At 39.8% G+C, this 13259-nt stretch overlaps 1 protein-coding gene across 1 annotated transcript in view; it reads right to left on the minus strand.

Annotated features, from left to right (window-relative positions):
• Rab30 (RAB30, member RAS oncogene family) overlaps nt 1-13259 on the minus strand; it is a 95586-nt gene that overhangs the window by 9154 nt on the left and 73173 nt on the right. The window contains exons 3-4 of the mRNA XM_027407655.2: nt 10192-10275; nt 3852-4035 (exon numbers count right to left, since the gene is read on the minus strand). Of these exons, the coding sequence (XP_027263456.1) occupies nt 3852-4035; nt 10192-10275 (268 nt within the window). The remainder of the gene's footprint in view (nt 1-3851; nt 4036-10191; nt 10276-13259) is intronic.

Below are 13259 nucleotides of genomic sequence, written 5' to 3' on the forward strand. Positions count from 1 at the left end.
AACATGTTTGTCATATAGTGACATAGGTACAAACAACTATTTCAAGTAAATTTAAAACATGATTTCACCCTGCATCCTTAGGTGTATATACACTAAGGACAAAACGGAGTTTAAGGACAAAGTCTTGAGTTCACTCAGTAATCATCTTGTGATGGCAGCCCTGCTATTAGGATTAGGAGACTGTTATGTGTGTATTAAGGGATAAAACAAGTCATTAATTATGCTGATGTCACATGGAACTGGTATTTTTGACATGAGAAAGATGAAATACAGCTATGAGATTAATGATATTAAGTAAAAATTTTGCAGTTTTAAATTCTAGAGCTAAGTAAGTACCTGTAAGAATAATTCATGGTATATTTTATCTTTTAAAAGTTTTCTACTCCTTTTTCTAGGTAGGCTGACAGTCAACTATTCTACCTGGTAACACTGCTTAAATGAGCCAATTGATAAATTATTCTGTGTATGAATGATAAATACCTAATAGAATGCCATAACATTCCTGACTGCTGATTCTCCATTGAAAAACTCCCATAAGTTATGTTCATAGAGCTGATCCTATGGGACACAGAGACTTCTTAGCCAGTGCATCTCTTGCACTTGAAGCAAGTGAACTTTGTCTCCTGATTCCTGAGTTGCCAAAGCCTGACAAGAGAACTATGATACCCAATGCCAACCTGCCCTCGAGTCAGGTGAACGGTCCTGTATCTTTCTAAGTAAACACTTAGAAAGATTTCACATGTGGCTTAAGATTGGCCTGTGAGTCAGAACACAACTTGTTGAACCTAGTAAGACAACACAATTTACCATATGCATGCATACATGTTAACTTCCAATAAGAAAAAGATTAGAAATGGTGACCTACAAGTAAGGACGATCCAATACTGTGGTTGGGGTTTCTAACTATAAACTTCCCATTAGAAAGAAATACCACCTCTTAAAGATGTGGTCACTTCTAGGTCTGTGGCATGAAATGACATGCCTGAGAATTTGTCATATCAGAGATCAGCAAAATTGTCTTAAAGACTCCTGGAGTTATGTGAAAAGGACTTAGGGGCTCATTTGAAGAAGCTTCCATTGTCAATGATGGAACAATGGGGATATGGGTGGTAATAACTGCACAGGATATGCTGAAGGTACATTTAAGTTCAGAAATCCACAGCATATTAAAAATACAAGTGAGCCAGGCATTGGTGGCACACGCCTTTAATCCAGCACTCGGGAGGCAGAGGCAGGCAGATCTCCGTGAGTTCGAGGCCAGCCTGGTCTCTAGAGCTAGTGCCAGGATAGGTTCCAAAGCTATAGAGAAACCCTGTTTCGAAAAACAAAAAACAAAAAAACAAAACAAAACAAAAAAGTGAATTTCAGTGGTTGTATTTGGAAGATCCTAGGAAAACAACTCATTACATTGGAAACCACTGAACAAAGGGAATAAAACGCCAGCCACAGTGATTCACATCTTTAATCCTGGCACTTGTGAAGCAGAGGCAGGCAGATCTCTGTGAGTTTGAGGCCAGTATGGACTACATAATGAGTTCCAGAACAGCCAGAGCACATCCGGGGAGGGGCAGGTGGGGGGGGTGGCACTGATCCTTCTTCTAACTCCCTTCAAGTCTTCCTTTATCTTCCTTATTTAAAATGTCCAACAGTAAGGTTTTGACAGACTCAAGTTCTCAAGGGTTTCCCATGGAATGCAAGGACAGTTCAGAGCCACAGGCTTTCAAATGCTTCATAGCCAAAGTCTTCTTAGGTATGGGGGTTTTCAGGACTGGGCCTGAGCACCAGCTCTAAAGGGGCAGCTACTTCACCAGGAGCCAAGAGGAAAAATAGAGAGGATAACTACAGAGTGTGGGGAATTGACTTTACATTCTGTTCAATGTCAGACAGAATTTCTCAGCATCATTTTCCTCATCTAAAAATTAGAGTCCTTCATATGATTCCTGATACTTATACACCAGTCATAATGTTCATTATAAAATGTTTGTTCCAGCAAAGCACACTGTCATTCAGGCAACATGGCAGCCTACAGAATGGGAAAAGATATTTATGAACTACACATCTGATTGAGGACTAACATCCAAAATATATAAAGAATTCAAGAAACTAGATATTTAGAAAACAAATAACCCAATTAAAAATGGGATACAGATCTAAACAAAAAATTCTTAATAGAGAAAACTCAAATGACTGAGAAACACTTAAAAAAATGTTCAACATCCTAAGCCATTGGGGAACTGCAAATCAAAACTATTCTGGAGTTTCATCATACACTGGAAAGATGGCTCAGCCATTAAAGGCTAGGCTCACAACCAAAAATATATGAGATTTCACCTTACACCTATCAGAATGGCTAAGATCAATAACACAAGTGACAGCTCTTGCTGGCAAGGATATGGAACAAGGAGGACACTCCTACATTGCTGGTGGGAGTTCAAACTTGTATAGCCTTTATGGAAATCAGTTTTTGTTTTATCTCATTTTATTTTATTATTATCCCTTAGAAGCCTGTTTGTTTTCTAATAAAAGACAGAAAGGGTATGTATCCAGATGGAAGAGGAGGTGGGGAGTAGTAGAGGGAGGGGAAACTGTAATCAAGAAAAGTGAAAATAAAATCAATTTCCAATAAAAGAAAAAAATAATAAAATGTTTGCCCAGCTTACTGTTAGCCATAATTTGTAACTTAATGATGCTTTCTCTAGTTTTCTCTCTTTCTAAAATTCAAATCATGAGAATATACAGCAAAATTCCTTCCCAAGAAAATATTTTAATAAGCGGGTAGTTGATGCCACTTTTCATTCTCAACCAGAAGAGTTTATAATGATATGGTCCATGTTTTGGCTGTGTGTGTGTGTGTGTGTGTGTGTGTGTGTGTGTGTGTACAAACATGCATTTGAAGACCAAAGGTCTAACTTGTTCCTCACCTTGGTTTGGTTTTGTTTTCTGTGATACAGTCTCTCAATAAGACCTGGGACTCCATGATTAGGCTAGGCTGGCTGGTCACTAATGCCCAGGGGTTCTCCTTTCTCTGCCTTCTCTGGGATTATAAGGAAGGGTCACGGCACCCAGCTCTTTACATGGATAGTCTAACTCCAGTGCTCATGTCTGTGCAGCAAGCATTTTACCAACTCATTTATCTCCCAGGGCCCGGTAATTCCATTTTTAATGAGTGCATTTGTCATCATAGAAAACCAAGTGTTATTTTCTGGTTTCTCCACATTAAACAGGCCCCCTCCTCCTACAAGATTAAACAAACTGCAGCATTTCCCTTAGTGGATTCTGAAACACAGGAGGGATATCTTAAGTCAGCATAAAGAAAGAAGAGAAAAATTCACGAAAGTATTTGTTTTAAAAGACTAACTGCTTCGGGGTTGGAGAGATGGCTCAGCGGTTAAGAGCACTGACTGCTCTTCCAGAGATCCTGAGTTCAATTCCCAGTAACCACATGGTGGCTCACAACCATCTGTAATGAAATCTTTGTGTTCTCTTCTGGGATGAAGGCAGAACAGTGTATACATAACAAATAAATAAATCTTAAAAAAAAAAGACTAACTGCTTCAATACGAATTCATTAACTTGATTTATTTTACTTTTACACCAGCATTACCCACCATCTTGTAGCTCTTTCACCTACACTGATAGGAAAATCAGCAATATTTTTGTTTATTTTTCCAAATTATCACCATGGGATAGAACTTACTTCATGTCCTTCTCAGTTGTACAACTGAACGTTGATTATATAACTCAGGTATCTATACAGTATGTTCTTGGAAGGTACCAGCATACAAGCATTACATGATTATAGATTTTTTGATGATCTCACATCATGCCCTTCCCCATTAGCCCATTCTTACCCACTAACACAGTGATGACCTTATTGCTAGCATACTGTTCTATCTCTCGCAACCACTCAGGAAGGCAACGGAAGGATTCCTCACAGGTGATGTCATAGGTAAGGATCAAGGCATTGGCGCTGCGGTAATAACTTTGGGTGATTGAACGAAATCTCTCTTGACCCGCAGTGTCCCAGATCTGTAACTGTAGAGGCAGAAGACAGGGATCAGCTTGAAAGAGTAGGAAACAAAAGAGCATCACCTTGCTATAGCTCAGAAATGGGAACATCACCCAAACAATTTCATGGTTGTTTTCTGCCCTAAAGTGTTTCTGGTTTGGGTAAAGGGCTTATTCTCTTTCCTGGTTTTGTTTAGGAGTTCTCTTTGATCTTAAAAAAAAAAAATCCACTGTCCATTTATAATATTGCAAGCTCTATTCTACTCATTTTATATGTAAAAGCAATTTTCACAATGATCCTATAAAATAGGTACTATTATAATGCACCACTTTCCTTATCAGGAAACTAAAGTACATAGAGATCTGTAATTGGTTCAAGTCTCATAGACAATTCAACACTCACTATGGACTCTGTGTTCTTACACACACACACACACACACACACACACACACACACACACACACACACACACAGCAACAGAGAGCAAGCTATTGCTCTGTGGTCATTGGCATTTCAGTCAACAACCGAAAGAAGGAAAGTACAATATCCCCAACTTTTCCAGTTTAAAATTCTAACGTACATATCAAGACATTATCATTGATAATGGAAATAGGAATGATGCTATTACAGCCATGCCCTGCCACCATCACATTAAGCTCTATGACCTTAGCTCACTTTTGGACTCCACTTGTGTTAAAATGGGTTTTGATAAGTCATCTACTATTTCTAAACATAGCAAACTGATGGTTTAATAAGTAGGAAAAATACTTCCCAAATTTCTTCCCTCAACCTCTCTGCAGACACAACTCTTTATAGAGCAGAGTATTTGGGGAGATAAGAACATCACCATCAACTTCCCTCCTCACTATAAATCCCTAGGTCACAGGTAAATTAACCTTTACTGTTTCCTGAGGTAAGGCCTTCCAGAACCTTCTGCCACCACAGTTTCCCTTACAATACTTCATATTATTTTCCCCCAGAGCAATTGATATATCTTAATCATGTACTTGAAATAGTTTGTTTAATGCCTGTCTGGCCTACTTGATTTAAAAGTTCATACAGGAGGAAGCAGGACCTTGTTTTCCTCACCAAATACAGTACACCTGGGACAAACAGTAGATGCTTATGTTTTGAACTGATGGTCTCAATTGTTCCTTATCCCTTCCCAGTGAGGTAGGCAAGCTGAATGAAAATGCTTTCTTCCACCCAGATACCCACAAAGCTCGGAGTCAAACTCCAGGTCTTCTATTACCAGTTCAGAGCTGAGTTGAGCACACCCTGTTGCTTTTGCCATTGCAAGCTCATGTAAATGTACGTCTACATCCAGCAGTCACTTGGTGTCACCCTGGCCCCATAGTAATTTTGCTGAAGACACTGAGTAGTAACCAGTATCTCCTGCCACGAGCCAGTGCACACATTCTCCTTTGATTTGAAGTTGCATCAGCTCTTTGATGATATAAACTAAAGTCTGTGTGTGCTAAATGCAAACATACACATGACAGTTTGTGCTAGAACAAAAGCTGTTTCTCTTCTCTGCCTCAAAGTAGGGCCATGGTCCCCTTCTGCCAAGATGTGCCTTCGAATAGCAGACTATTGTTTTAAAGCCCCATTCAGCCTCTCAAACACTTTTGACTGGATTTGGGTACTATCAATCATTAGAAAATGCTATGTTCATGACTGGATATCTTGGGAACTACTTAAGCATCAAAATATTTTCTTAAGTAGTGATTTATGGCCTTGCTGAGATATATGCCACCGTCTCATAGAGTACTGCCTGTGTCTAGCCTAACAGTTGATTGTTAAGGATGATTATATTCCATCATCTATCACTCAAATTAGTTTCATCACCTTTCCCTATGATCCCTTGTCTCTTTTCATCCTTTGCAGAACCTTAGATGACTATAACACAAACCCTGATCTAAGAGATCATGGTCTACAAAGAACCCAAATCCACAACTGATTAGCAATGTCCTCTCAAAGAGGAACCAAAGAGCAGAGTGTCTCTAAATGTTAGTCTATCGTCTATCACTATGTCATTAACACTGCAGTCATAGATTTCCTTGCCACTCTCACCTAGAGCACAGGGCTACTACACTGCTCACCTGTTCTCTTACTGCACCGATATTGCCTGCCCATCACAGCAATGTCTTGTTTGCTAGGCTGTCCTTCTAAGTAGATTAAGTTCTTTGAGGACCACGGTTATCTCTTTGACTTCAAGCCTTTGTTTCCTTCCTACCACAGTTGAATGGTTAACAAGATGAACATAGGATTGTGAAATCACAAAGGAGGAATTGATTAGTTATTCTTAGAAGATTAGTGGAGCGGGCAGTGGTGACATACACCTTTAATCCCAGCACTCAGGAAGCAGAGACAAGCGGATCTCTGTGAGTTTGAGACCAGCCTGGTCTACAAGAATTAGTTCCAGGACAGCCTCCAAAGCCACAGAGAAAGCCTGTCTCACAAAAAAAAAAAAAAAAAAAAAAAAAGAATTAGTGGGGTTTGAAATATCTGACAAAAATGTTCTCAGAGCTAGATATCAGTAAGTTCTAAAAGTCAGCAATGTTTCACCTACCATGGTGCTCTGCACAATGCATCTATTACAACACAAGATGGACAGACAGATGGATCATCAAAGAATGAACATTCATACCTATGTTCATGAATCTCCTATCTGTGTAACTCAGGTGATTAATGGTGAAACAACCTCTTGTGTCAGTTGGTGGTGGAGCAAGTCTTCAGTACAAGCACTCAGGAAGCACAGACAGCTGATCTCTGTGAGTTCAAGGCCAACCTGGTCTACAGAGCTAGTTCCAGGACAGCTCTGAAAAAAATCCCTATCTCGGGGGTTGGGGAGAACCTCTTCTAATCAATCTAAGGTTAAAAAACAGGCTTAACTTACATTTTTATCTATTACTCATTAATTTGTAATGGGTAAGATTGAATATCATCATTCTACATCTTTTTCTCCTTATGCATAGTTTTTATTTTTATTTCTTATTCTACATGTTGGGTTACAAATAAATCACAGGCATCTTGAACTGGACTGGCCAACTCCCATTTTTTTAAAAGATGTATTTATCTATCTATCTATCTATCTATCTATCTATCTATCTATCTATCTATTATCTATAGTGTCCTGCCTGCATGTGTCCCTGCAAGCCAGAACATGGCACTAGTTCTCATTTCAGGTAGTTGTCCAACCATCATGTGGTTGCTGGGAATTGAACTCAGGACCTCTGGAAGAGCAGTCAGTGCTTTTAACCACTGCGCTATCTCTCCATCCCCCAACTTCCATTTTTTTTAATGAAATTCTATAAGTCTAAAGAGGTGTTAATGGCAGCAATTGAGCTGTGGATTTAAGATGAGTAAGCTGAAAGACCTGCTTGTAATGATAAATCTTTCCAAGCCTCCTGAGCCCCGCCACCACATGGGTGCCCAAAATAACACACAGAGATTAATATTAGGTACAATGCTGCTGGCCAATGACTAATATTTCTTCTTATCTTCTAGCTCAGTCTTAATTATCAACCATAACTACTAAATCTATGTATTTTATAAGAACTTGTCTTATTGAGGACGCCGGCCGTATGTTCCCTCTCTTGCTGGCGATCACATGGCAACCACAGAGAAGAGAGGGAGAGGAAGAGAGCGATTTCCTGCTTGTCCCTGCTTATATTCTGAGTCTGTCGGCTATGTTACTTCCTGCCTGGATCACAAGACTTCTCTTTACTACATTTCCCAGAATCCTCCTCGACTTCTAGTCCCACCTAACATTTCCCTATTGGCCAACAACACTATATCAACCAATAAGACAAACATATACACAGAAGGACTTCCCCCCATCACCTGCTCTTGGGAAGCCTAGGGTCTTGTGTTGGACCCAATCCCCCACCCCCAAAAGATGGACTCTTATCCATGTAATAAGCACTTAAAAATGAGGTCAGGACTAGCAAAATGGCTCAGTGGTGAAGGGCCAAATTTGATCCCCACACTCCACATGGGAGAGAGAACTCTTAGAAGTTGTTCTTTGGCCTTCACATGCATGCTGTGCTCATAATACACACCTACATACACATACATACACTCAGAGATACAAATTAATAAAAACAAATATTTAAAATTGAGGCCAGTGTTTTCAAAAATAGAATAAACGGAATACCTAAACTTGAAATTCATGGATGGGAAAGACCCTGTACTGTAACCAGGGGACCATTCCTTATTTTCCCTTGCTCTTGGCCCAAGCTTGGTACATGATAGGCACTAACATTTCAGGTCAAACAAATGACCTCACAAATACATATGCAAATGAGAATTCATATCCAGGAGGGAAAGACATAAAAAGGTAGTTATCATTTCCTAATTCCTGAGGTTGGCAACTACCTTCTCTAGAATAAAAGAAAAATACAAAAGGTTCTTCTGCCAGTATCTCTTCAGCCTTCTCCTGTCCCTATCCCTCGCTCCTTCTCTTCATTTCAAATAGTTTTTTTTTCTTTTTTTTTTCTGGTTGGCATTTATGTAGATTTTTTTTATACCCAGTATCCCAGCTTTCTGTTCACCATTATACTTGCTATACATGTCTCTATGGTAAGGAACCATTTTAAAGAGCCAAGACATTAGGAGATAAAAAATGATTCCTGCCTCTCATCGGTAGTTTCATGTCAGCCTGTTTGTGATGGTATTTATGAACTGCTAAAAGAATGCCAGGGAGCTTCACTTACCCGTCCAAAGACAGTCATAAGACGTGAAGTAACAATTGATTGGGAGAAGGATGCAAATAACACAAACCAAATGTGGAATGCTTAGGTTGAGACTTGGCTACCATTCTAGTACCACTATCCATCATGCTACAGATGACTAGGATCTTTATAGGGATTTGACTCTGAAGATATGACCAAGAAGTTTCAGTAACTGAATGGCAGTGCTAATCATCAGTATCCTTACATCTTTCCATGTAATTTACTTTCACACTTTTAAAATGGTTTTTAAAAATATGTATGGTGAGTGTGTGTGTGTGTGTGTGTGTGTGTGTGTGTGTGTGTGTGTGTGTGTGTGTAGGCACATGTGCAGGTTAGTATAGGTGCCTGTAAGTGTAGCCAAAAGAAAGTATTGGACAGTTGTGAGCAACATGGATGGGTGTTGGAAACCAAACTCAGGTCATATACAAGAGCAGTATATGACCTCTAAGCCTTCTCTCAGCTCTTCACTTCAAACTTGCTTCCATCACCTCCTTTTCTTGCTGCAAGGTGATGGGTCTATTGTGCCTTCACTCCCCTCTTATCCCACAGGAGACCCCATGGAGTTAGAATACAGGTTAGCAAGTGAGGTTTGTTTGTCTCCCTTCCAGGCTATAGCCATGATTAAGTAAATTAATTAATTAAGTAACCTCTAAAGCTTATATGGTAAGGACAATACCATGTCCTTCCCAGAGATCATACTAAGAATTAAAATAACAATGGTAACATATGTAAAAGCATCAATCAGAGACACTAACTTATAATATGTACTCAATGAACATACTGTCTCCTGTTTCTGGACATACTCTACTTCTTCTAAGTACCAAGCTATCTAGAAACCACCAAGTGAAAGACAGAGTAGAAGTCAAAGGTCCTTTCTTGGACACAGTGGGAAAAAGGATAATTTTAATAAGCAATTCATGTGACTGAATTACCTACCCTCCCTACAAATGAAATGTGGGGATCAGGAGGCTTTGCCAAATAGAGCTTTGATTTAGAAGAGAAACATTATTGGTCCAATTTTGAAATATAAAAAGAAATCCTTACTTTGTTTTCACATCACTTCAGACATGACAGGGAAATGTGTTTGTTCCACTGTCTATAAACATATCATCCCTAAATTGCTTCTGTATATTTTTTTTCTTTTGGGACAGATTCTTGTGTAACCTAGGCTAGCCCACAATTTGCTAGGTTAAGGATGTCCTTGATTTTTCAATCACTCTACCTGACTCCTAGGTGGGATTATCTAGCTTTGTGTAGCTGGTGGCTTAATACAGAGCTTCCTACATACTAGACAGACACACAGACAAGAGCTCCACCCCACTGTATCATTTTCAATGTAATTTTGACTGAAGCAGTTTAATAAGTATTAAAAAAAAAATGACTGCACTTACTTCCCTAAACACTTAGAGAACACATCAAAGGTTTACTATAAATTTAGCTTCTTACCTTTACCTTTTCACCATTAATCTCCACTGTCTTAATCATAAAATCAACTCCAATTGTGGCTCCTTGACCTGGGGGGAAAAGACCCTAAGGAAGAAATAATGGCAAGTAACATTTGAGCACATCTTCCAATTAAGTGGATTCTCCTCCCCACCCCACCCTTTGAGGGAACTAGTAGAAAACAGTACTTAGCGGCATGTTTGGAAGAAAGGAGGGGGGGAAGAAAATGGAGAGAGAAATGCTGACAGAAGCAAACACAGAAAAGAATGACAAAGCAAGAGGCTGACTGTAAAGGAGAGAATATTGAAGGGGCAGTGAGAGGTGCTGGTTTCAAAACAGAAAACTCAGACAGGAGGATAAGAGTGGGGAGGAATGAGTCACCAGAATGACATCAGGACTGTTAGGATTCGGGAAGAAAAGGTGAGACTGGTTAAAACAAAGAGGGAATAAGGCGTGGAGAGTTCTGAGAGTGAGAGAAAGATATGGAGCTTTTGAGTTCTCTTGGGCCTCAGGACAGTCGCCAGCCTGCGGTCCACTGTACCACACACAAGTTCAGACACACACACACACACACACACACACACACACAATTACACACAATCTGGACGGACTCACACAATTATACACAGTCCAGATGGACACATACACAATTATACAATTATACAATTATACACAGTCCAGATAGACAGACACACACACACACACACACACACACACTCACAATTACATATAGTCCAGATGGATACCTACACAACTACACAGTCCAGATAGACACACACAATTACATACAGTCCAGATGAACACACAATTATACACAGTCCAGATGAATGACTCTGGGAAAAGAAGTCCTTAGAAAGACAGCAGAGTAGAGGCAGCAGCACCAGAAGAGGAGGCAGTAGGTGACCCCAGACAAAACACTCCCCTTCTCTAGACCTCAAAATCATTGAGTTTGAGGTTGCTGTAAGCAAGAAATAGGAGAAAAGTACATTACCTTAAACTGGAAACATAAGATTCAAGACAATCAGGACATTACCAAATTTGCACGTATAATGTAATTAACTTTTTTATATTTCCTGTAAGCTTAGGAGAGAGGGTTGAGGTAGCAAGGACTTCCATGAAGAAAAAGTCTTTACCTAGTCTCTTCCCTCTTCAGATTGCAGAATTCCAGGAATAAAGCAAAATGGACTTTATTAGCTCTTGCAGCTAAGACTGGGACATCTTTAATTAAATCCATTCCCTAACAAGAGAGTTCCTTAATTAAAGTTTGAACTCAGAACACTGAGCTTCAAACCAAAAGCAAAAGCTTCACTGCATATCTGCAAATGATATAAATATAAACTTGCATTATTTATAAATATTTAACCAATTTTCCTTTTTGACTTGGCTCAGACAGAAGACTGCCAAGCTTCGTTTATAGTTCCAGCTGTTTGCAGACTAACAAATGCACCACCCCCCACTTTGTTCCCCAAACCTTCCTATCTCAAAACCAGCTGAATCCAATTCATTGTAACTGCTTACTAAATAATAAAAACATACAAAATCCTGCCTATGAAATATGAAATATGAACTTTAGGGAAAGTTCAAGGGATAGAGATAAAAAGTAAATGGAAAAGAAAAATAAGAAAAAAAATGCTGCTTGTTGGTAGATTTACTGATCAAAAATAAAAACACTTCCTTCCTTTTTTTTATTTTGGTTTTTCGAGAGAGGGTTTCTCTGTGTAGCTTTAGAGCCTAGCCTATCCTGGCACTTGCTCTGGAGACCAGGCTGGCCTCGAACTCACAGAGATCTATCTGCCTGCCTCTGCCTCCTGAGTGCTGGGATTAAAGGCGTGCTCCATCAACACCTGGCCAAACACTTCCATTTATGATTTTTAAGGAGAGTGGTTCCGAGGTTAGAGAAATACGGAAAGATCGCTGGACCAAAAAGCAGGACCTCAGGGCCCCAGTTTTGCCAGCTATATGCCTCAAGATCACAAGCATGTCACTGGGACCCTCTGGACCTGTACGAGGGGACTGGACTGAATAATCTCTAAGTGCCCTTCAGTAAAAAGACACCATCAAGCAAACGCTAAAAAAAAAAAAAAAAAAAAAAAAAAAAAAAAAAAAAAACCCTAAGAAACAAACCTTTCTCTATGGAAAATACGTGGGCATGTCCTCCTTACAGAAGCAAGAAAGACTGCTAAGGTTCGGTGGGTGTGAAACCAGCTGGAGTTTCCAGTATCTCTCTGTGATAGGTGACTGAACTCCAGGTGCTGGTTGGCTTTTTACTTTTGATTTCATCAGACCAAGACTGGGTGAACACATGAGCTCCTGTCTGCAGTCACTCAGCACGGGAGAAACCTTGACATTTCCAGCAACCATGAGCCCTAAAGCTGCTTGGGCTTCCCAATCTGCCGCTCCTGTTTTCCACAGACTCACAGGCTGCAGAGGATTTGGAGCTCACCAGCCTGTCACATGCAGTGGAGAGGCCTGGAGAGGGAAGGTGGGCACCAGGATCAAGAATAGCACCTGGTCACAAACCTTGAGTCAGGGCTCTTTCCCTGACACCAGGGCACCTTAAGCCTTAGAAGAGCCTGTCTCAATGTTCCCAAGGCACCTGTCACAAAAGCATGCTATATGCATGATGATCCAGAAAACGGCATCATTTGGGTTTCCAGTGGAAAACAAAATCAACTTGAGAATGGTTTTACACTAATTTCTGTACAAAAACAAATATATAACCTTGGCCAGTGATTCTCAAGAGGCCACCCATGGAGGGGACTCACACTTAGATCCTATGAGAAAGAACCAAATCAGAAAGAACATTCAGTTCCGTTTAGGTGAGTTACTGCCCTCAGTTTGTTCCTATTTAAGAGACTTAGACAAGCATACCGTTTGGTTATAAACCAAGGGAATTCACTGTGATTTTTGGATGAGAATGGCCATAGGCAGGAAAGCAGAGGTTTAATCTGTATTGGGTCTTTTCAAAAATGAATATTTGGACTCGATTTAATCCCTAGATTAGTTTGTTTCCACCTTTAGATGATTATGAGCTACAGATCTATTTTGTAAACAATTCTATTTTTGATACT

This window comes from Cricetulus griseus, chromosome 3, assembly GCF_003668045.3.
Source record: "Cricetulus griseus strain 17A/GY chromosome 3, alternate assembly CriGri-PICRH-1.0, whole genome shotgun sequence".
Lineage (NCBI taxonomy): Eukaryota > Metazoa > Chordata > Mammalia > Rodentia > Cricetidae > Cricetulus > Cricetulus griseus.